Genomic DNA, 20883 nt, shown 5'->3' with positions numbered 1-20883 from the left:
GCCTATTTGTTTTGTTTATACGCATATTGGCTCTTAAAGTACTTGATCGCTTTTGACCTAATTTTCTTAATCAAGACTTTTAACTTTTATTCCTCGCAACTACTGCAAAATCGAAATGTCAACGAAACAAAATTTCATTACAACTGCAAAGATTTGGCAATTATTATTATGACGGCAAATACGTCACTGGAGATGATCAATAAAAAATCTGTTTCGATTCGTACTCTCAAAACCAGCTTGCCATTTTCACTAATACCCCCAATCCCCATCCATAACATATCATAGGAGGTAAAGAGGCGCTTTTCAAGTGAATTGTGTCAACGTGGGCTTGGCACCCCTTGTCGTGTCTGACCTCAGTTGTAATAGTGTTTCTATGGTTGTTGTAATGCCAGCTGCCAGGTACGCCGGCATTTTATTTAGTTTTACAACAGACAACAACATCGTTTTTGTAGGAACGGCGCGTGCGTGTTTATTAAGGCAAAAATGACGCCTTTCTTGTAACAAACGTCACTTATGACGAGGCCACAATGTCGACCCAACTAATTAAAATAGGAGGGCGAAAGACAATGGAAACTTTATCGTGCACCGAAGACTTGTCTGCGTCGATTGTAAGGGAGTTTCTGAGCAGAAAAAAGTGCACTGCAACATTGCAAATGTTAGACCAGGAGCTACCACGCACTAGTGGAAGCATCAACAATCGCCTAAAACTTGCACAAAGTCTAAACATAGAGGGCTGGATGAGAGCTAACAAACATAGCAATGATCCATTAAGGACCATGCTAGAAGTGATAATTAGAAATATTTCAGCAGTACAAAATTCACCAAATGGTTTAACATGTTTTCCTGTGTCAAACCAGACAGAGCAGCATGTCGAAGATGAGGGTCTCGATAACTCATTGAATAAACAGAGTGCACTTAAAACTGTACAGTCTGTCCCACTCGAAAGTGTGACACCACTGGATATCGAGGAACTGGATGATTGCAATGTTGATATGAACGATTCTGTTCCTAAAGCAGCAAGAATGGATTTGTCCAGACCCTTTAGTGATGATTTACCGACGAGTTTATGGGGCAATAAATTAGTTGAGTCCAAGAAAGAGTTGGAAAGAAGCAAAACTGTTGTTGGTTCAGTTGGTAGTAAAAAGCCTGCAACAAAACCCAAAGCAACTTCTCTATTTGAAATGCTGTCTGCCAGCCCTGAGAAGGCAATAAGTAGCATAAAGCTGGAGCAGGAGGTCACAGAACCAATATCTAACTTTCCATGGGATATGCCTCGTAGCAAAAAACCATCAAAACAATCGGAGAAAAAGGAGCCACATCCGAAAAGTTTGAACAACCTAGACATTTCCACTATAACCATTAGCGAGAACACGGTCGAAGACACTGAAGTTTACAGTTGGAAAAATGTTGAACTGGTTGAGAAAATGAGAAAGCTGTTGCTAGGTTCAACTAAGGGGATTTATCCACCGGAGTGGGTGAATCAGAGCTTCTCTTTCTGTGACTGCTTGGATGGAAGGCCTCAGTCATTGAGATTTGGAATTGTGCAGAAAAAAGGTGGACCATGTGGTGTCCTTGCATCTGTCCAGGCCACAGTTTTAAAACATTTATTGTTCTGCAAAAGCAATTTTGTTCCACAACTGGCTATGCTCAATGCCAGCAGCATTGAACGGAACAAAGCTCTCGTTATGGCTATCTCTGAAATCATATGGAGAGCTGGTAATGATTCGTCTGCTTATCTAGTTGTAACAAAGCTTGGATGTGATTTTAGCCCTTCTGCAACATATAGGCCCGACAACTTTTCTGAAACCATCACCATAATCCAGTATGGATCACAAGAAAAACTTAAACTTGGGGTTCAGGAAAACATCAAGTCCTATCTGCAAGGCAAAGGAGCTTGCCTAATGTTGCTGTATTCTGCTATTCTATCCAGGGGATTAAACAATGTTAGATCAGATATGGACGAACCAAATGGAAAATTAATGGGTGCCCACAACTACTGTACTCAAGAAATGGTCAACCTTCTCTTGACTGGCAGAGCAACGTCTAATGCATTCGACAATGCAGTAAGGCTTGATAAGGCCACAATCCTGAAAGGTATCAAAAGTCGCTGTGATGTTGGGTTGTTATCACTGTTTGAGCACTATGACTCTTGCAAAGTTGGCGAGTTTTACAAAACACCAAAGTATCCTATTTGGGTTGTATGCAGTGAAAGTCACTTCACAGTGTTGTTTTGTTTGAATACAAATGTTGTGAATGCCAGTTCTGATCTGGAATCATTCGATCTTGAGTATTATGATGGATTGGCCAACCAGGATGAATTTATTAAGTTGACTGTTGTTCCAAGTTCAAAAGAACTGAATAAAAATATAAATGAAGACTTGACTCCACCCCTAGAACATTGTATTCGTACAAAGTGGCCCCGGGCACAAATTGACTGGAATGAAACAGAGCCCATTTTGTGAAACAAATGTGAGGTTTTGCTGCATACAAAAGCACTTGAGAAGTATTTTGGTGTGTGTTTAGGGATTATGGTGCCACAGTATTTGAGTGACTTATTGGCAAGTGTTTGAGATGTGCTATAAAAACATTGCTTGCATGTATTTATTCAATCCAAAACTTTGGTAGCCAAAAATGTTTTTCCATTTCATTCCAAAAAACCAAATTCATCATGGTAGCGAACTTGTATCTCATATCTGTTTGGTTTCATTTGTGAGTAAAGCATATTTTAAATGATCCATACTTTCTTTCTCTTTTCATTGTTTGTGTGTTACTGTGATAAAAGCAATTGTATTATTTGCACTACATGATGTAAAGTTTATGTGTACTGGTACTTTCAACATTAAAATGTTGTATTTCTTATGAAATTTTAGAAAGAAAAATAATAGAAAGGTTTATGCTTGTGTAGTTCTGCTGTATTATTACAATGGATGAATTGCACGCAAAAAAGATTGGATTTGTCGGGGGAGGTGAAATGGCTTATGCTATTTCTGTTGGAATGTTGGCAGGTTGGACATATTGTTTTATCTTTCTGAATGAATGTTTTATAATACAATTAATTGACTTTCTCCAAGGAAACATGAGTATCTACAAATCATTAGGTTTGCAGGCTTGGCAGCTCGGGCATTGCAGCCTAGCTGGATCAGCCACTTTTTCCTTACAAGTCGGAGCAAGATTTGAAAAATCAAGCTCCCGGTGAGGTTTGAACTCACGACCGTGGGCTAACTAGGCCCAACGCTCTACCAATTTACCTACATCAGCTCAGTGGTTTCACGGGGTATATTGTGGCCAAGGTACACTGGTGTGCAAGCACACAACTTGTCAGGCAACCTTCACATATACTCTACAAACTTGGTGTTTTATTTTATGATTTGTAAAGTAATTTATCACTACTGTAATCACCAAGGATGAAATAACTCCTGCACATTATCATTGGACATTTGTTTGACAACTTACGATTATTTACAGGAGTTGTTCAAAAAATCTGTTACTAAGTCTGTGTCGATCATACAGATAACAGTAGATTCCAAGAATATAAACTCTTATTTGAGGATAAAATACCTTGTTTTTAGGGGGGATAAAAGCTTCACAAATCAGAGTGAGCAATCCTTCTGCTGGAAAGTTGGAGAGATTTCAAGTAAAAGGCATCAACACAACCCACAATAACATGGAGATCATTGATAACTGTGACATTGTTTTAATTTGCGTCAAACCACATGTAAGTAAAATAATAAAATTACTTATTTTTTTATTGCTTTTATTTTGTACATTTACCCTTTAAAGATTCTTCCAGATGTGGAAACAGAGTTGAAATGCCAAACCTCTTATCCTAACAACCAACTGATCATTTCAATTGTTGCTGGTTTGGTCAGCGAATCACTAGAAAAGGTTGGTTAACACTGTTCAAGAACAGTGGATTGTGTGTGTGTTTGTCATGACCAAGGGTATAAAGGACGTTGACTTTATGAAGTATGCATCACATAAAACAAGCAACTTTATTGGGATGTTGACTATACTTCCGACATTTCTCTTAACAATTCAATAGTTTTTTCTTCTGGCACAATAAAAATGTAACTTTATTCACCGATGTTTCGCCTGCTATCCAACAAGGCTTCCTCAGGGTAATGGTACTGGTACAGCACACAACCCACACCAAGAAAATGTGCCACCACGAAAAAATATAACGTTAACACCGCTTGTGAAATAACGTGATGTTATCAAATGAAACATAAAATTTATCTTCAGAGACCAAAACTATTTAATCCAATACAAAAAAATTGAATTTTCAAATTCAACAAATATACAATCCTTTTTATGACAGATATTTCACTGGGCAAGGGTGATAAGAACTGTCCCGAACACACCCTGCAAGGTTCAAGATGGTGTTTTGCTTTATTGCAAAGGAAAGTCAACCACAGATGATGATATTAGAGTACTAGAAACTCTTTTCTCTTCATTTGCTGAGTGCGTGCTTCTTCCCGAGAGATTAGTGGATGCTGGACAAGCCATTTCTGGCTGCGGAGTTGCCTATGTAAGCAATAAGTGTGGTATTCTGATTTTTTGAAACAAATGTGATTGTTGCTTTTACAAGAACAAAAAAGTATCAAGGGCCATGAATCAATCATGATTGAGCAATATACAGACAAACATAGCATGAATGCCGACGAAAGAAAGAAATAATGTAAAAATATCTAATAGTGCTTTGTGCTGTTGTCAATCTTTATTGGGATAAATTGTAACATATTTATTTATTTATTTTAGCAGTAAAACTTGACTTGATTTTAGTTTTATCTGCACTCAAGCTACAGGATGAAATATGTCAACTATTGTCATGTAAGATTTTATTGTTAATTCACAGTTTTTTACTGCTCTTGATGCTCTTGCTGATGGGGGAGTGAAAATGGGACTTCCAAGAGCAGCTGCACTGAAACTGGCTGCAAAGGCTTGCACTGTATGTTGATATGTAAAATGGTGTATGGGTTTCTGTGCAAAATTTTGGCAGTCATCTGTAGCACAGAAAATATATTCTTTTTGTAGGAAGTACCTTACATGTCAGTGTAACATAGAAAATATAATATTTTTATAGAAGGTACCCTGTATGTTATCTGTAACATTAAAAATATATGCTTGTGTAGGGAGTAAGAAACCACTTTTATTATTTCTATTAAAGGGTGCAGGCAGCATGTATTTACGAACTGAACAGCATCCAGGAGTGTTGAAAGACGCCGTAACATCACCTGGAGGTGTAACTATTTGCGCACTCCATGCATTGGATAAAGGTGGATTCAGAGCGGCGCTTATAGATGCTGTTGAAGTGGCCACAAAACGATCAATGGAGATTGGTGCGAAGAAATAATTTGCTGTGTAGATACTACAGAGTAAGAAGGTGTACAGAGCAGACGCCAGATTGCAGTTGCAAGAAACACAAATATATTACGTAATAAAATGGAATTTCATGTATCACACATTTTAAAATGTACTTTTGATATCTGTTTATTGGGTGCCAAATTCGCGAGAATGTTGATTTATTGCATGGCGATGAAACTTTTTTCCAATTTTTGCTGTGCCACGTTCCCAAAAGTAGGCAATGTCTAATAACTGTTTTTTCATATTTTTGGGTGTTCTTTGGGCAATTTAAATTATGAAATGTTTTCAAGTGAAGTATTTGCAAGTGAAAATACAAGCACACCTCATTAAAGTTTCCTTGTATTTTCGTTGATAAACCGGCAGATATCGCAGGTTGTTACAAATTATACCATCAACATACTTTGTTATCGTAAGATTTATCACGTTTCGTAGGCTATACTATACGCAGATATAGTACCGCCATCACTGGTAAAGGTACTATAAAGTTTGTTTCATAATGTCCTGCAAGAGGCCACATGCCTATAGTTCTTCCTTTCGATCTTTGCACTTCGTAAAAATCTCGGCTCTTTTCTTTAAAACCTTGGCGATGGATTTCATTTCTGCCGCTTCCTCGGTGTAGCTCGTTCCTACATGGTGGGGGATAGTGGGCCGAAACTGGTCGTTCACAATATACAACCAGTAAACACAGTTTATAAATGTAACCTCGCCCATCATTTTCCGGGCAAAAGGGAAGAACCCATACTTGGTTTGGCCGCTTTCAGTCTTTGCAATCAAAGCAGACATTGTGGGCACTGTGACGTTCGTTGTACCGACTTCTTTTTGCGAAAAAAATTCCGCAAACAGGTTTTGATCGTCGTCGGTGGTAAAAAACGCAAAGCGGAAATAATCTTTGAAAAGCGAAGCCAGGACCCTGCAATAGGCGAGAAAGAGTTGACCCTTGGGTTCGGGATTTGCCACGACCATTACCGGAATTTGAGGCACAACGGAGGTTTGCGCTTGGAATAGATACTCAGATCGTTCTCGTTCGCTTCGAAGATAAATCTCGTTGGCCGGAAGACCTTTCAAAACGTGCTTGATCACCATACCAGTATTCTCACAAATTTTGTATTTCCTTTTCATTTTTTCGCCGCCATATGGAAACACGATACCAATGGTTGTTTTAAGAATGGAACCTAGGACTTTGCCTTGCAGATCCTCACTTAACCCAATATTTTCCAATACCATGGAACTCTCCTTTAGTGTTACGTCGGCGAAAAATATTGCTCCTTTCCAGTAGTCGATAAGCGATTTCCAAGACTTATCTGTAAATTCATTGAAGTATTATTTACGAGGGCAAAGCTTCTTTATCAAATTTCGGGCGTGTTGTAGGCTACTAACTAAACTTTATTTAGTAGGTACCAATGATAAATTAGGTGGACTATATCAACATACTTATAACCTGTTCCACATGCCTAAGAGTAAAAGGCAACATACGCAAAATACGACGTCATTTTAAATGACCTACTTACACAAATGAATAATATTTAGCTGTATACAGGCTATAGCCTTTACTGTTTTCAATAAAAAATTTTCGACGTGATATTGTAAAGCGGCGCAAAATATACTTCAAATATGGTCAAACGCATTTTGCGCATCTACACACAACATAATTTTGCAGTTTCACTTTATGCGGTACAGTCACTTACCCATAGTTTTGGTAGAAAAGAGAAGCACCCAGGTGTCCCGACTTTCAAACACAACTTTCTGAATATTCTGGTGGTCCAGACATTTGTAAACATCTGGATATTCACTGGGCATTGGCAAGCCCCACTTCGACATGTCGTAGTCAGCTTTTTGGTCGTATTTTGTATTCGTAGTGGCAGAGGCTGCTAAGCAACCGCCCCAACAACATGCACAAAACATAAGAACACGGTAAATCACTGTAGTTGGGTTCCTCTTATCCATACTTAATCTTTCGCTGAATAGTATCGATATAACGTAACGGCTGATGTTAAAACGCACAAATATATCACAGTTGCAGGTCGCCAACGTGGATTGCGTTTTCCGGTATATTGTTGCGCGTTACGTTAAGCTGATAGACAGCACAATTGCACCCGATGCACCGAATGGTTGTGCTATTCATTATAAGCAGTATGATCCTCTTTACAATTGAACAATGAAATACACAAGTTGTTTTATTTCTGCTTCGGTCATATGTATTTAAACGTACTTTTTCCACGATGTTGGAGTTGCGTTTAAGCGAAGTTCATGTTGATGGTGACAAAACAATACATTTTATATTTACAGCTATCATTTTCTCTATGTTTTATTTAAGACTCTATACAGTATATGACACATATTTTTTTGTGCTTTAGTGCTTTACAAAAAAGTTGTTTTAATAAACAAACAAAACGTAGTGTTATTAAAGGTGTATGCAGCAGTTGGTACTGCATACCAAGCAATTTTGGTGATTTTAAGTAAAATCAAATTGTCAGATGGTACCAACTCACATTTAAAAAAGCAGGTTTTTGAAATAAAAAAATTGCAGACACCCCTGTACTGCAGGAAGAATTGCAATTGATAAAGCACTTATATAATAACCATGCTTTGGCAACAGTAAACAACAATTTTGCTATGAAGCTTTCCCAACAAGTAGAGAAAGCAGTCACATCTTCTTCAAGATTGTCTGTGGGTAGTTTGTTGCAATAAAGATTGAAGATTGTCGTCGTTCCATTTCTTTTCGAGCTCCTTCATAGTTTCTTTGGTGCTTCCATTGTCCTGGTTGTGTAAAGTTTGGTGATTATCAAGTACAGCTTTCTATCAAGATTTATGAGTATATACAGTTACAAAAACAAAAGAAAATATAAGCTACTGGTATAGCAAAAACGTATTATTGAACCTGTTCGATATCTGGCAATTCCTCAAGGGGAACATCAATGTCTTCTAAAGGAAGTTTATCTGTAACCCAACTTTCATCAAGAATATCAATCAAGTAACCATCAATTTTGGCCTCCCCATCCATGATGCTTATTTTACACCTGATTAATAGAAATGCAATCAAAGAAAACTCGACAAACACAAAATTTTACAAACTGAAATTTTAATTTTGCTGAACTGTGAAATGTTGGGTATTCCCCTGTGTTCTACAGGTTAAGTAAAAGTACGATTAAAGTCGAAAAAATATTAAAGAAGAGAGTTAAAAAAATGAAACAAACTTGTATTATTGCATTGTAAACTAGTGCTCTTTTGGTACTAAAAGTTATAAAGCGACTGATTTTTAACTTATATCTGACATAGATGTCTTTAAAATAACAAACGCTATGTGAAATGTAGAAAAAAACACATACGCCATTAGTGTAAACATATCTCGCGAAATACAACCGGTAAGTGGAGCTAGTGGGCATGTTGTTGGTTGCCGCATGCTGCCCTTCCGAAGTGAAAAGTCTTGTGCACAAAATTGCCTTCGGGGTTAAAACATCGGTTTGGCCGTACAAGCATAGTACACACGTATCGTATGGTGCATGTGTCCGTGTGCTTCATGTTAAAAAACGTTTCAGCACAAAATACTGCATATCATTGGGTAAACTCTTAATTCGTAACTACTTTACACATGCTTTAAATAGGACAGCATTGGGGTAGGATAAACTTGTATTGTAGGCTGATTGTATGTGTTTGTTCTGTCTATAAACTTTATTTGATATTGGCAGATAAATCGGCGTTAACTTATATTAAGTGTGTGTGATTTAGAGGCATGTCAATGCTGACCAGAGCAAGAGCAAAATTCATTGAATCTTACAAGGCAATTTCCTCTGACTACATAACAGTTGCCAAGGAAACCTGGTCTAATGGTATCAGCCGGCCAGGAAAATCCATTTTCTATGTCAGTCTTTTTGGTTTTGGAATTTATGCTCGCAAGAAAGTGCCGAAGGAACAGGAGTACATATCAGCACTTGTCTTGTCGTCAAACGATTTGCTGCTACAGGATGATGGCACAAGAAACAGAGAAGCAGACAATTATGTGCAGATGATATCACAGCATCACGCCAAAGACAGATTATTCCACAAACGTCTTGGACTGTTCTCCATTATTTATCATAACAATCATGGAAGCATCACCAAAAACTATCGATCACAATGCAAATACACAAATCCAAGATGGACTCATTTTTACAAGCAAATTTTGGATGTTGGATTTCTAGGTCGTTGGTGGAGAATTAATTACATGATGACGGACTATGACATCAACTTTGATGAGTTACCGAAGGAATTTAAGTCTGTTTTTCATCAGTACTTTGACCACATTAAAAAAATATTTGGGTATTCTTATTATAGCCATCTAATGGCCCAACCAGCTAGACCAAAACCATATGTGCATACTGAAGTTGGACACTAATACTTGAATGGGTTTATTGTTTCATAAATAATTCAACTGTAATATTTTGCATTATTGTTTTTATTTAAACTATTTGTGGCAAGCTTATGAACTATTTGTGGCAAGCTTCTGATTAACTAATAAACAAGTTTGAATGACACCAGTAGCCTTTGTTCCATTTCTATGTTTGAAATGAAAGTCTGCATCGCGTTGTTGAGTTTTCATTTCGCAAACTGAGAAAATTAACAAAAAGTATTAAATGAGTGTTTCCTTCTTCAAAGATTGTACTTAAGGAGCTGAGGCAAATGTGTGCTGCAGCAAAATGTTGTGTAATATTTCTAACCATTATTTCTTCAACCTGTGCTTTGTATCTGGAAGGAAGACTCAAGACAACCGAGGTGTGTAAGACCACAGTACTTCAAATCTTTTCATGAGTAATGTCTTTAGCAGTTGCACTTTTAGCAGTATGAAAAACAAAATATTATAAAAATGAAAAAAAAATAGGATTTTTTCTGTGCCCAAATGTATTCAACATGTTTCCATAACAGGACTGGACATTCCTCAGCCGCTTTTGCTTTCTCTCTGACATTGGAAGGATGCAGTTCAAGTTCACATATCCATATGTAAGTTAAATTGAACTCAACATTTTGTGTGCATTAGTAATTTTGGTTTTACAGGAAGATTGTTGCAACAACATTTTGCTATATTTCGATGATGGTGTACAGTGGCCACAAGTGTACAAAAATCAGTCGAAGGTAAAAATGAGTTTTGAGTGTGCTGTTTGTTTGAGAACTCTGGACACAATATTGCTTGAACTTAACCAAAGATCTTAGAAGCTCAAATGCTCAAAAACGCAGCTTCGCAATAATAAGGTCTTTCAGCTTTGAATGGTTTCTCTGTACGTCCTTATCCGTAGGGAAAGGGGTTTTGAAGTGGTGCAACATGGCACTTAAAGCTCTTGACGAAGTCAATTCCTGAAATGTCTGTCATCGTTATTTGAATCATTGCTTGACTTGGAAATTCTTGTGTGTCCTTGGATATATTTTTTGTCACTAAAGTTTCTTGTTTCTTTATCTTGGTGTAAGATTCTGTCATTTTAATTCAGTATTTTTTTTCTTTCTTTATTTTTTGAGTATGTGCTGTCACATTTCAATACAAATCACTTTTTGTATAAAATATCAATTATATCATATATATTATGCATTTTTATTAAATCATCACTTGCACAAATTTTTTGTTTTGTTATAGAACTGTTATGAGAAGGAAGCAATCCTGGATTCAGAAAATAACCAGATAATAAACCTCACCACAAAATATCTCTGGAGTGGCTGCAAGGTAGCTATTTATTTTTAATACATCAAGTGAAACAATAGTTCCTAAATATGATCAGTGTGGTCAGTGTTCCCCTGTATCTAAGTAGAGCACAGATAAGTAGTAACGAGGGTCATGAAATAAAAAATTCCGGAGCAAATCCTGGTTGCCTTAATAACATAGTTAGTCATGTGTTCAGTTACAGATGATGCTGATTTTTTTTATTTCCAACAGTTGACAAACTTTAGCGATGCTGGTTCTGGCGTGCTTCATTGTGATGGTGGTCGTAGCTTCCGATCCATGCATGAAAGATGGTGGTACATTGCAATCAGTAACTGCAAAAGTAAGTGATACATATTTCAGTTTTCTCATAAATTTGTTTTCTTCATCTTCAGTAAAACCATCATTCAGGTATTTTCTGTCAAGACGAGTAAGTATTTATAGTTTTTTTAAGACTACCTTTTATTTTATATTACTTAGGTGGTGAAAAGGGCAAAGGCATAGACATGATTTATGAAATGAAACTTACAAATGGCCATTCATTTTGGACAGAACATTTTTCTGCAGATGAGTTCGGTAAAATTATTTTCCTTTATATTTTCAAAACATTCAACAAATGATTGTTACATTTGTTTTTATTGTTGCAGGTATCTTGGAGACTGATATGTTTTTTCTTATCCTGTTTTCTTTGATGTTGGTTGCTGCTCTTTACGTTGCATGTAAGGAAAGCAAAATACATTTTAGCAATATATAGACCTGTTTTTGGCACTTATTGAAAGTTTATTATGTTACATGTTTGCAACACAAGCTCTTGCAAGATTAACCTCGTCTTATCATGCCCAACCAACTAATATTTTGATAAAAGACTGATATGGATTGCTTCACGGTTACTTTTGTTTGATGTGTTGTTTTACTTTTTCAGGTTATCTGTTCAACAGACAACTCTTGCACATGACTTACAAAATGTTTCTAGTTTGTCTTAAGTTGGAAGGTGAGTGATATCATTTTTTTAACCTTTTATTAAAAAAATTGTTGACAATACAAAACACCACAAAAATTTTACTTTATTAACAGCTATTTGTTTACAAGGCATTCTGATGTGAAAAGTAAATGTTTTTATGCAGTGTTCAGCCTTCTTTTGCGGTGTGTCGCACTTGGAACTTTTGCTACTGATGGAGTGGGGAATAAAGCAATGAAACTGATTGGTAAAACATGGTTGTTTAGTTGTGATTTTAGAACCAAAAATGAAGGATTTATCAGAAAAAGGAAAATAAGTGTAACATTTAGTAATGTTAATACATTCTCACAAAAGCTACTTTGGTTTAGGAATGTTATTCTTGTGTTTGCAAACCTTTTCCAGGTGATATCCTGGGAGCTACGGCTGAACTATTATTCCTGCTCCTCTTGCTTCTGCTTGGTAAAGGTTTTACAATAACTCGTGGACAGCTGACATACTGCGGAACAATCAAAATGTCTGTGTTCATCACCATCTTCGCTGTGATCGATGCAGTTTTGTTCCTCTATGAATATGTGGTGAATAAAACAACCACTTTTTTGACTTTTTTTGATGTATTTTTTTTTTGAGAAAAAGAAAGTTTCGACTTTGCCCTCAATTTTTTAACCAAAATATTGTCTTTATATTCTTTCCAAAACATTGTTAAAAAAACATAAAAATATTTGATGTAGTCATTTTTTTTATTTTATCCTTTGAAATGTTGGTTTAACTACAATTCCATTTTAGCTCTTTGATCCTGGCCTGGTTCTTTATGTTTATGAATCTCCTGCTGGATATGGACTTATTGCATTGAGAATTGCTGCATGGTTCTGGTTTACGTATGGAGTTGTTTTTACTCTAAAACACTACCCAGAAAAGAGTGGCTTCTATTTTCCACTATTCTTTCTCTACAGCATTTGGTAAGCAAAGCAACAATGTAGAAATATATCAAAAGCTGAATGAAATATCTAAAAATACATGTGATAAAAAAAAATACTTTAAAATAACCGCCAGTAATATGAAAGACCAAACAGCCTGTGTTATGAACCTGAAACAATTTTTTTTTTATTTTTATGACTGGTTTTCAAAAAATACAAAGCTCAATGAACTATCTGCCAGTAACTGTATTATGTAAGTAATATTATATGTCAATGAGAAATATGGTCGATGTGATCCATTACGAAAATGAATAAAGTTTAATTTTGTAAATTTTTACAGGTTTTATGCTGTGCCCATCATGGTACTTGTTGCCACTTATGCTATTCCCAGATACATGAGGTCCAAAGTGGTAAATGGTCTTCAGAGATGCATCGACTTTATGGCCTACGGTGTATTTTTGGTAAGCTGTACCAGACTTTCTACACATGTGTTTCAAGTGTGTGGAAGTCATCTCAGCCAGATAACTTCATAAAAATGTAAATTTTGGCAATGTAAAATAGACTGTTTGTTTTTAATTTATAGCAGACATGTAACCTTTTGGCAATATAACCTTTTGTAAAAATTTTCTGAAACAATACGTGTGTCCAAAAAAGTTTTGCTGTCAAATATTTGTAGTTTGTTTATTGTCTTTAGACGCTGACTCGACCTCATGCAGCAAATCGAAACTTTCCATACCACATGCGCACATCACAGATTGATGTTGCCGTGGTAATGACCAATGGGAAGACCCGGACGACAAGCAACTTTCCTCACAGTGTCTACTCTGAACCTTCCAGCAGCAGCTGCAGCAACAACCAGAGGAACACATATGATTTGTTCACAGTCCAAACAAATGTTTCAACAACTGCATCTTGTAACATGACTCGAACCCGTCAGCAATGTGTAAGAAATTAAGATTGTTGTTTTTTCATCACGGCGGTATTTTGATGACAATAATCAATTAAACTTTACTGGGTAGTGGTTAATGTGGTAAAATGTTGTTTATTTTCCATTGTACCTTTTTCCCTAAAATATGCTTGGTAACACAAATGCAAAAAATTAAATTTCCCAAAGCAATTGTATGTTCTCACTCTTTGAAAAGTGTGATGAAGTTCAACATTGCATTTATTGTTAAATTGATCAGCAATGGAAATCTGTTTTATGTTTTAGTCGGCAGATCCTCCTCCCAATCAAGACCCAATGAATGATAATTGCTTGTCTGCTGTCGACAAACCAACAGAATTACCTGTAAACTTTCGAGTGAAGTTGGAAAGTGATACAGATTGAGATGCTTCTGTTCTTTCCCACTTATTGTGTTGTTTTTTTTAGTTTCGATTTTACCTCTAGTTCCATTTAGATACACTGTGCAATCATGTAGTATTTTTATGTTCATATGCATTACTTCATCGCTGCCTTATCACTAGTGCCAACCCACTGTTCACAGCTTTTATCATGTTAGGGTACAAATAAAATTTGTTGGTTTCGTATGATATAAGAGGTATTTATTTCAAGGATGAAGCCTCTCTTAATGTTACTATAAAATGATGATATTCCGTTTTCAAAATTTGCTGTTTACTACGGTGCCTTTACAGAGACATGTGTTCTCCCAGAAAAGGTATTTCTTAGCTGGTGTTTTACCTAAAAATTATGGTATTTTTATCGCGAGGGAAAATATGCTAGTGAGTCCAATGCGAGAAAACCTGAGGTTGCGCTTGAGTGATTATAGGGTAACCGGGGAAGATCTCTTATGTTTACTGTAGGAATTTTTTAGCGAATGATTCCAAACCCTATTTGCTCAACAACATAACAGCAAAAAATAAGAATAATATCCTTAATAATCTAAATCTAATAAATACTGCTTCGATGTGGTTTTATTTCAATTTTTTTATTATGTTACAACGGCAAATTGGCGATGTGTAAATTGCTGTTTTACCTAAAGTAGTAAGATTACTTGCAGAAAGATCATAGTTCAGTGAGAAGTTGCATGTTGTTGACCAAGGTTAAAATACTTATCTATGTTTGGTTAAAGATCTAAGTTTAATTTATCCAATTGGTGTTGAAAATAATAAACCATGATCTCTCATTTGAGAGTTGTCTTTTGTCGAGGACAACGTAAGTTTGTTGGTTTTTGGCTGTTTGATTTATTGCATAGGCTACATTATTGCAATTTATCTAAACTTTGTACACGGAATATAGTAATTTCCAAATATAATTATGTTCTGTGTGCTTAACCCAAACTCGTTACACCTTTGTTGCAAAACCTATGCTTTAGATGTCGCCGCAAGAAGCCAAGTAAGGAATATGGCAGACTGGCACAAACCCAACTTTCTTGGTGGCAAAGCACAGCCTCATGGTAAAATGGTTATTTTGTCTAACAGCTGACTTTATAATTTTATAGAGAAATAAGCAAAATTGTTGGAAAGCTGCAGACAGGGTGTGTACACGCACTGTTTCGACCTGTAAGGTCAGTGCAGCTGTTGAGTGACACTGTGCTAGCTTTTACACTAGCAGGCACACTAATCTCCACTTCGTAGTACCTTTCAGTCAAGCAAAATTATATCTGCAAGTTATTTTAAATGTATCAGCATGCCCGATTGGAAAAAATGTCAGGGATTTATCTTCGGACGGTCGCAACGTTTATCGTATTTATTTGGATTTATTCTCCAGACACTTTTACAAAAATTTACCGATAATCTGGTTCCCTTGAAGAAGTTTGGCAATTTTGGGAACCCCACTTTAAGTAAAAAACTATATAAACTTGTCATATATTTTTCACTGACATACACTCCACACACTAGGGTTAGGTGAATAGTAGAATCTAAACTAGAGTCGATGTGTATTATTCAACCAGTACAAACTGTTGTGGTGGTACCTACTCGATGATTAAAATTATTTTATCCAGGCAATCTATGATGCATGTCATTGAAATGGAATTTGTTGCAAAACTGTCGTGTTGTTTTATGTGTTCATAAAACATAAACAATATGTCACAAATTTATTAAACAATAGGACTGCAAGACAAACAATTGGTTTTTATGTCTTTTCACAGAACTCGGAAGAATGTTGCGACAAAGACTTTATGCAGAGGGCGATATTATTTTTTACATGGTCGGTGCCATGACATGTAAGTAAAACTATTTTCAGTCACCTTTAATGTGCAATCCAATAGAATTCCTTTGTCATGCAACGTAAAGCAACCGGTAATATAATGTGAATTGTTCGTCAGTGTTTTCTGCTGGTATTCTTTGGGGGATTTTCTCAGAGACAAAGTATGCAGAAAGAAAGGCAAGAAGTAAAGAGTATGTGAACAACGCACATTACCTTGCTTATCCCTGTAAGAATATGTTAAACAAGTATATATATATTGTGGGAAGATTAAAGTGAATCTTGTTTTTGTAGATCCTGTAAGAGATGAAGGTGACAAATGAAATCTTTTTTTTGACATTATTTACTTTCTGTGAATAAATATTTGATAAAGAGTTTAAATTGGTGTGAATGAGATTATAACCTCAGACCATTCTGCAGAAAGCTACCAAAATTTTTTAACCTAATAAATTAAGCCCAGCTGATTGCATTATTCAACAATTTATTGAAGTATGGTGAGCCATCATCATCTACCAGTTTTTTTGGCTTTATTTATATGTTATCCAACTTGCAAGCTTCGCTGCATTTTTGCCCAGAAATCTCTAACAAGAAATAAAATCATTTGTCATTACCCAAGAAAACATGCAATTTTAACCAACAGAAAAAACAATTTTAACCAAAAGAAATAACTAAAATAAAAAGTTTCCAAAATTAGTGGCATCCTCCCCAAAAAGTGTCTCGATTTTAATATGTAGTATAAAAGACCAAAAAATTCAATTTGATGACGAAGTGGAATCAAATTTCAGGTGATACCAAACTGTCTGGCCCCAGGGGAAGTACCTGGTAAAAAGCCAAGGGACAAGGTTACGTTTTCCAATATAAGGGATTGTATGTGCTACAGTATTCCCCTAAAAACATTTGGTTACATTAAATTGATGTGATCATTACTTGTTGTTTCTCAAAATTGAATTAGGGAACTCACAAAATTGAATTAGAGTGATAACAATATGTGGTTTAATAACTTTGCTAAGGATATATTGTTTTAAGAATATACTAGAAAAATGAGAAAAAGAAAAAACTGTTTTTCATCCAAATGAAGTAACAGTTCAGATGCCATGGAAGCAAATCACTTGGTCAGCGACAGTGAGGTGGGTTTTACAAAACTGTCATGCCCCAGGGCTGGTTTTGGATAACCACCAATGGTTTCATTGTTCGAATATATATGTTTAAATACTCCTATTTGAACAATACATTTTGAGTAACATGGTGAAAGTAAAATGAATTGAATGTAAGCGTTTGGGAAGGTTTTGCAAAGTATCTGTTTCTTGTACAGTTCGTCACATTCGATGCAGAAGATATCCTTTGTAATGACATTATTTTTGATGCCGGAGCTGGCGGCTTTGGAAATGTTGTGTTTGGCTACTGTCAATCTTTAGCGTGTTTTGTTGCTGTTAAAATTTTCCAGGTAACTGGTGGGGAAAGAGGGAAGAGAGTTATCATTAAGAAGTAAGTGTGATTGCTTACCATGTGATTGCTTGCATGATAATTGAATAATTCCTTTGACAGGATCAAGGAAGAAATGGGACATTTGCAAAAAGCCAAGCACAGTAACATAGTGGTTGTTCATGGTTGGGTAAAATGGAGCTTTGCCATGGGAATAGTTATGGAATACTGTGAGGGTGGAAATCTCTTGAACCTTTTGCTGGATCATGATATCTCTTTGCCACTAATTTTGCGTGTTGGCTTTTTAATGAATGTTGCAGATGCCCTTGTCTTGTGTCACAATTTGTCTGAAAAGCGCCTAATTCATGGCGATGTCAAGCTTGAAAATGCTTTGATTACTAAGAGGTTGTTGTGTAAACTTGGCGACTTTGGAAGTGCTGAACTGGCAACTTTGAGTAATTCAACTACTGTTAATTCTTTAGCAAGAAGCAAGAAAGAGAGACCTCAGTACACACCGCACTATGCAGCACCAGAAAAATTGAAAGATCCAACTATAAAACCTACAAAGGAGTTTGACATTTATGCTTTAGGTGTAATGACATACTCTCACATCACTCGTACTGTTCCCTATCCCAGCAATGACAAAGTACTAGTTGATGCGATTAAGGAGGGTAGAAGGCCAAACTGTGAAATAATAGAAGAAATGATGAGTTCATTTAGCGACAGTGACAGGGCAATGGCAGAAGCACTTGTGCAATTAATGAAACAATGTTGGGATCAAGATCCATCTTCACGACCCACAATGGATGAAGTTAGTGCAAGGTTGCATGAAATGTATGACCAATATGACCCAGATGTAATTAGACAGCATGAGTTTCAAACTATCAGCGAGATGGATATTGATATTCTTGACCCTGAAAATCATACAATACCAATATACCAGTTTTCAACAGTCTTAAACCGTTTTTCAGGTAAAGTTAACCTTTGTTTAATTTGCATATTTTCATAAAGAAGTAAAACTTTGGTGTCTAGATTCCAGACAGTCTCGTACAAATCCACAATCCGGACCACATCCTGTTGCCCCAGATCTGGATGAAGAAAACCTTGTGCCTGCAAGGCCAGCTGGTAATTATACCAATATGTAAGGTAGTTGGTTAAGCTTGTGCTACAGAAACAAGCTTAGTATGCGCTTTGATGATTGTATCACAATATACGTTTTGTAATGGCAGAATGAAAAAAGGTTTTATTTTTAGGAATGCTCCAACAAAGCAATGAAGATCAAAATGAAAATGGAAAAAACAGCAATGACGTAGTTGAAAATGTGCACCAAAGCAATGACGTAGTTGAAAATGTGCTCCAAAGCAATGATGTAGTTGAAAATGTGCTCCAAAGCAATGATGTAGTTGAAAATGTGCCCCAAAGCAATGACGTAGTTGAAAATGTGCTCCAAAGCAATGAAGCATTACCAGGGAGGAGGGAACCCAGTAATAGCCAAATGGTGGAATCTGGACCAGCTAGTGCTGATTCAGAGGCAATTGAAAGAGTTTCTATTCATGAGCCACAAGAAAAAAGGGAGCATAGCAATGTAGTCACAGCAGAAGGTGGGCATACAGCTGAAAATCTGCCAACACATGAAAGAATAGAACGACAACCCTCAATCATTGAACCAATAGCTGTAGATGAGGTTTCTCAAATAAATGAATTTGTGGAAGGGATACAGCAAATAAATGAACCAGCCGAAGCAAAACCAATCAACAAACCAGGACTGACTAATAAGCCATCTGCAGCAGGTCACAGGCTTTGATATTGTTATATGTTTTCCTCCCATAACATTGTATATTTTTTTAAAAATCACAGGTTCCAGAATGAAATGGCTAAAATTCTGTGTGATATTGACTGTCATTGCATTTTTTATATACTGTGTGATATTGACTGTCATAAGTTTTGGGGGTGCTGCTCTAGAATGGCTAAGCAACACTGCACATGAAACAGGTATGACAAATTGAATAATTCTTTTATTTTAACAGCCAGTTAAGAATGGTGACAATCCAATTTAAGAATTGTCTTAAACAAGTCTTTTGGCTTTACTTAAATATTATCTTTTGTTTGAATTACTTTCAGAATATCAGTTGAAGTTGTGCGTTTTTGCCATTCGATATGGAGCACTACAACTACTTGGTTGGTGTATTATGCTTGCATTTTGTTCTGATATCCTGTGGGTAATAATTTTTTCCTTGCTTTCATTTCAGCAAAATGTGATGTGGAAAAAGTTGTGATACTAATTGAAATCAAGTGCTGCATCATTTTGTGGTGTATGTGTGTTCTATTTTATGAAGCTTTTCGAAGAACACCAAGTTAGTTTATATGCAGGGAAAATGCATCACATTTTTAACAATTTGATTTGATTTTAGGATAAGAAATAAAGCCAAGAGGTATTCGCAGCTCCAACTGGATCAAACTTACATACTTTTTAAACAGATGTAAAAATGAGCATGTTTTATGTTTTGCGTACTGTGTTTTTTTAATAAAACCTTAGATTTATAACCAAACTATTCTTTTACAAAAATCCCAGAAAACAGGAGAGTAGACACAAGTATACATTTATATGGCACCCTTTAAGCACACAGTGGATTTTGCGATTGTTATTTACAATGTATTAAGAACAAAAAAAGTTCAGCTTTTGTCACCGCCCAACATGCAGTGGCATAGCAAACACAACACATCAGTCACAATAAAAGAAATGCTCTCATATAAACAACAGGGGGCAAAAATCCACCAAACCACCGTCACAGAAAATAGGAGAGTAGACACAAATATATGTTTATATGGCACCTTTTAAAGTACACAGTGGATTTGGCAATTGTTAAAATTCGTGAAATTTTTACAGTGTATTGTTGAAGTACACAAAAAAGTTCAGCTTTTGTGATCACCCAACATGCAGTGGTATAGAGGAATATTTGTTTTAATTTTCTTGAGGTTAAAAAATAAACAAACAAGGTGAGACTGATACAAAAATTAGCAAGCTTGCTCGGTCTCGTGTTACTAAGATGTCTGCAAATCACACCATAATTTTAAGCACTTGATTCAAAAAAATAGGAGAGTAGACAACATTTATGACATTTTTACCATTTCTAAACTACTATTATTTTGTTGAAGAAATTTTGCCATCACCCAACTTCTTTATCACCCAACATGCAGTGGTATAATGGAATCTTTGGAGTAAGAACAAACACAATACACTACTAACACCAGTCACAATGAAAGAAATGTTCTCATATAAATAACAGTGGGCAAAACTTACTAGGTGGCATACTACAAAGCACAAATGCATGAAGTACTTCCATCAGCACGAAAATAAAGTTTAAACAAAAAGAATTAACTGTTTTGCAGCCTATTATCATTTGCTATGAAAATTAGT

The 20883-nt window shown here is 36.0% G+C and overlaps 8 protein-coding genes across 9 annotated transcripts; 6 read left to right on the top strand and 2 right to left on the bottom strand.

Moving 5' to 3' along the window:
* Positions 1-447: 447 nt before the first annotated feature.
* Positions 448-2864, top strand: LOC145899145 (putative ubiquitin carboxyl-terminal hydrolase MINDY-4). The gene has a single exon (XM_082987865.1). It carries the CDS (start codon positions 528-530, stop codon positions 2460-2462), a length of 1935 nt encoding a protein of 644 aa, XP_082843991.1. The 5' UTR covers positions 448-527; the 3' UTR covers positions 2463-2864.
* LOC145899148 (pyrroline-5-carboxylate reductase 3-like) lies at positions 2793-5689 on the top strand. Its single transcript, XM_082987869.1, has 6 exons — positions 2793-3005; positions 3570-3715; positions 3781-3885; positions 4319-4528; positions 4856-4948; positions 5168-5689. Exons 1-6 carry the CDS (start codon positions 2924-2926, stop codon positions 5351-5353), a joined length of 822 nt encoding a protein of 273 aa, XP_082843995.1. The 5' UTR covers positions 2793-2923; the 3' UTR covers positions 5354-5689.
* Positions 5690-5883: 194 nt separating this feature from the next.
* Positions 5884-7308, bottom strand: LOC145898281 (uncharacterized). The gene is made up of 2 exons (XM_082986712.1): positions 7050-7308; positions 5884-6665 (listed from the first exon to the last, which is right to left on the bottom strand). The coding sequence occupies exons 1-2, from the start codon at positions 7306-7308 to the stop codon at positions 5884-5886; spliced, it is 1041 nt and encodes a 346-aa protein (XP_082842838.1).
* Positions 7309-7359: 51 nt separating this feature from the next.
* Positions 7360-8447, bottom strand: LOC145898988 (anaphase-promoting complex subunit 13-like). The gene is made up of 2 exons (XM_082987692.1): positions 8243-8447; positions 7360-8121 (listed from the first exon to the last, which is right to left on the bottom strand). Exons 1-2 carry the CDS (start codon positions 8363-8365, stop codon positions 8020-8022), a joined length of 225 nt encoding a protein of 74 aa, XP_082843818.1. The 5' UTR covers positions 8366-8447; the 3' UTR covers positions 7360-8019.
* A 608-nt stretch (positions 8448-9055) lies between these two features.
* LOC145899135 (mitochondrial import inner membrane translocase subunit Tim29-like) lies at positions 9056-9991 on the top strand. Its single transcript, XM_082987854.1, has one exon. It carries the CDS (start codon positions 9095-9097, stop codon positions 9734-9736), a length of 642 nt encoding a protein of 213 aa, XP_082843980.1. The 5' UTR covers positions 9056-9094; the 3' UTR covers positions 9737-9991.
* Positions 9992-9999: 8 nt separating this feature from the next.
* LOC145899130 (transmembrane protein 145-like) lies at positions 10000-14390 on the top strand. Its single transcript, XM_082987849.1, has 14 exons — positions 10000-10113; positions 10264-10338; positions 10393-10470; positions 10964-11050; positions 11261-11369; positions 11507-11602; positions 11674-11745; positions 11949-12017; positions 12151-12231; positions 12387-12559; positions 12768-12940; positions 13239-13359; positions 13593-13841; positions 14109-14390. Exons 1-14 carry the CDS (start codon positions 10021-10023, stop codon positions 14223-14225), a joined length of 1593 nt encoding a protein of 530 aa, XP_082843975.1. The 5' UTR covers positions 10000-10020; the 3' UTR covers positions 14226-14390.
* Positions 14391-14902: 512 nt separating this feature from the next.
* Positions 14903-16498, top strand: LOC145898576 (uncharacterized). 2 transcript variants are annotated; one of them, XM_082987083.1, is made up of 5 exons: positions 14903-15050; positions 15211-15291; positions 15988-16062; positions 16165-16272; positions 16338-16498. In XM_082987083.1, exons 1-5 carry the CDS (start codon positions 15011-15013, stop codon positions 16364-16366), a joined length of 333 nt encoding a protein of 110 aa, XP_082843209.1. In that variant the 5' UTR covers positions 14903-15010; the 3' UTR covers positions 16367-16498. The 2 variants fall into 2 exon arrangements, with proteins under 2 accessions (XP_082843209.1, XP_082843210.1); XM_082987084.1 differs by lacking the exon at positions 16165-16272.
* Positions 16499-16985: 487 nt separating this feature from the next.
* LOC145898575 (uncharacterized) lies at positions 16986-20014 on the top strand. The gene is made up of 9 exons (XM_082987081.1): positions 16986-17170; positions 17356-17528; positions 17589-18436; positions 18498-18590; positions 18719-19255; positions 19323-19457; positions 19587-19643; positions 19715-19819; positions 19877-20014. Exons 1-9 carry the CDS (start codon positions 17138-17140, stop codon positions 19879-19881), a joined length of 1986 nt encoding a protein of 661 aa, XP_082843207.1. The 5' UTR covers positions 16986-17137; the 3' UTR covers positions 19882-20014.
* The last annotated feature ends 869 nt before the right edge of the window (positions 20015-20883 follow it).

The sequence above is a fragment of the Ascidia mentula genome, chromosome 4 (assembly GCF_947561715.1).
Source record: "Ascidia mentula chromosome 4, kaAscMent1.1, whole genome shotgun sequence".
Taxonomy (NCBI): Eukaryota; Metazoa; Chordata; class Ascidiacea; order Phlebobranchia; family Ascidiidae; genus Ascidia; species Ascidia mentula.
The sequence above is the reverse complement of the archived record's forward strand: the minus strand, read 5'-3'. Positions and strand labels throughout refer to the sequence as shown.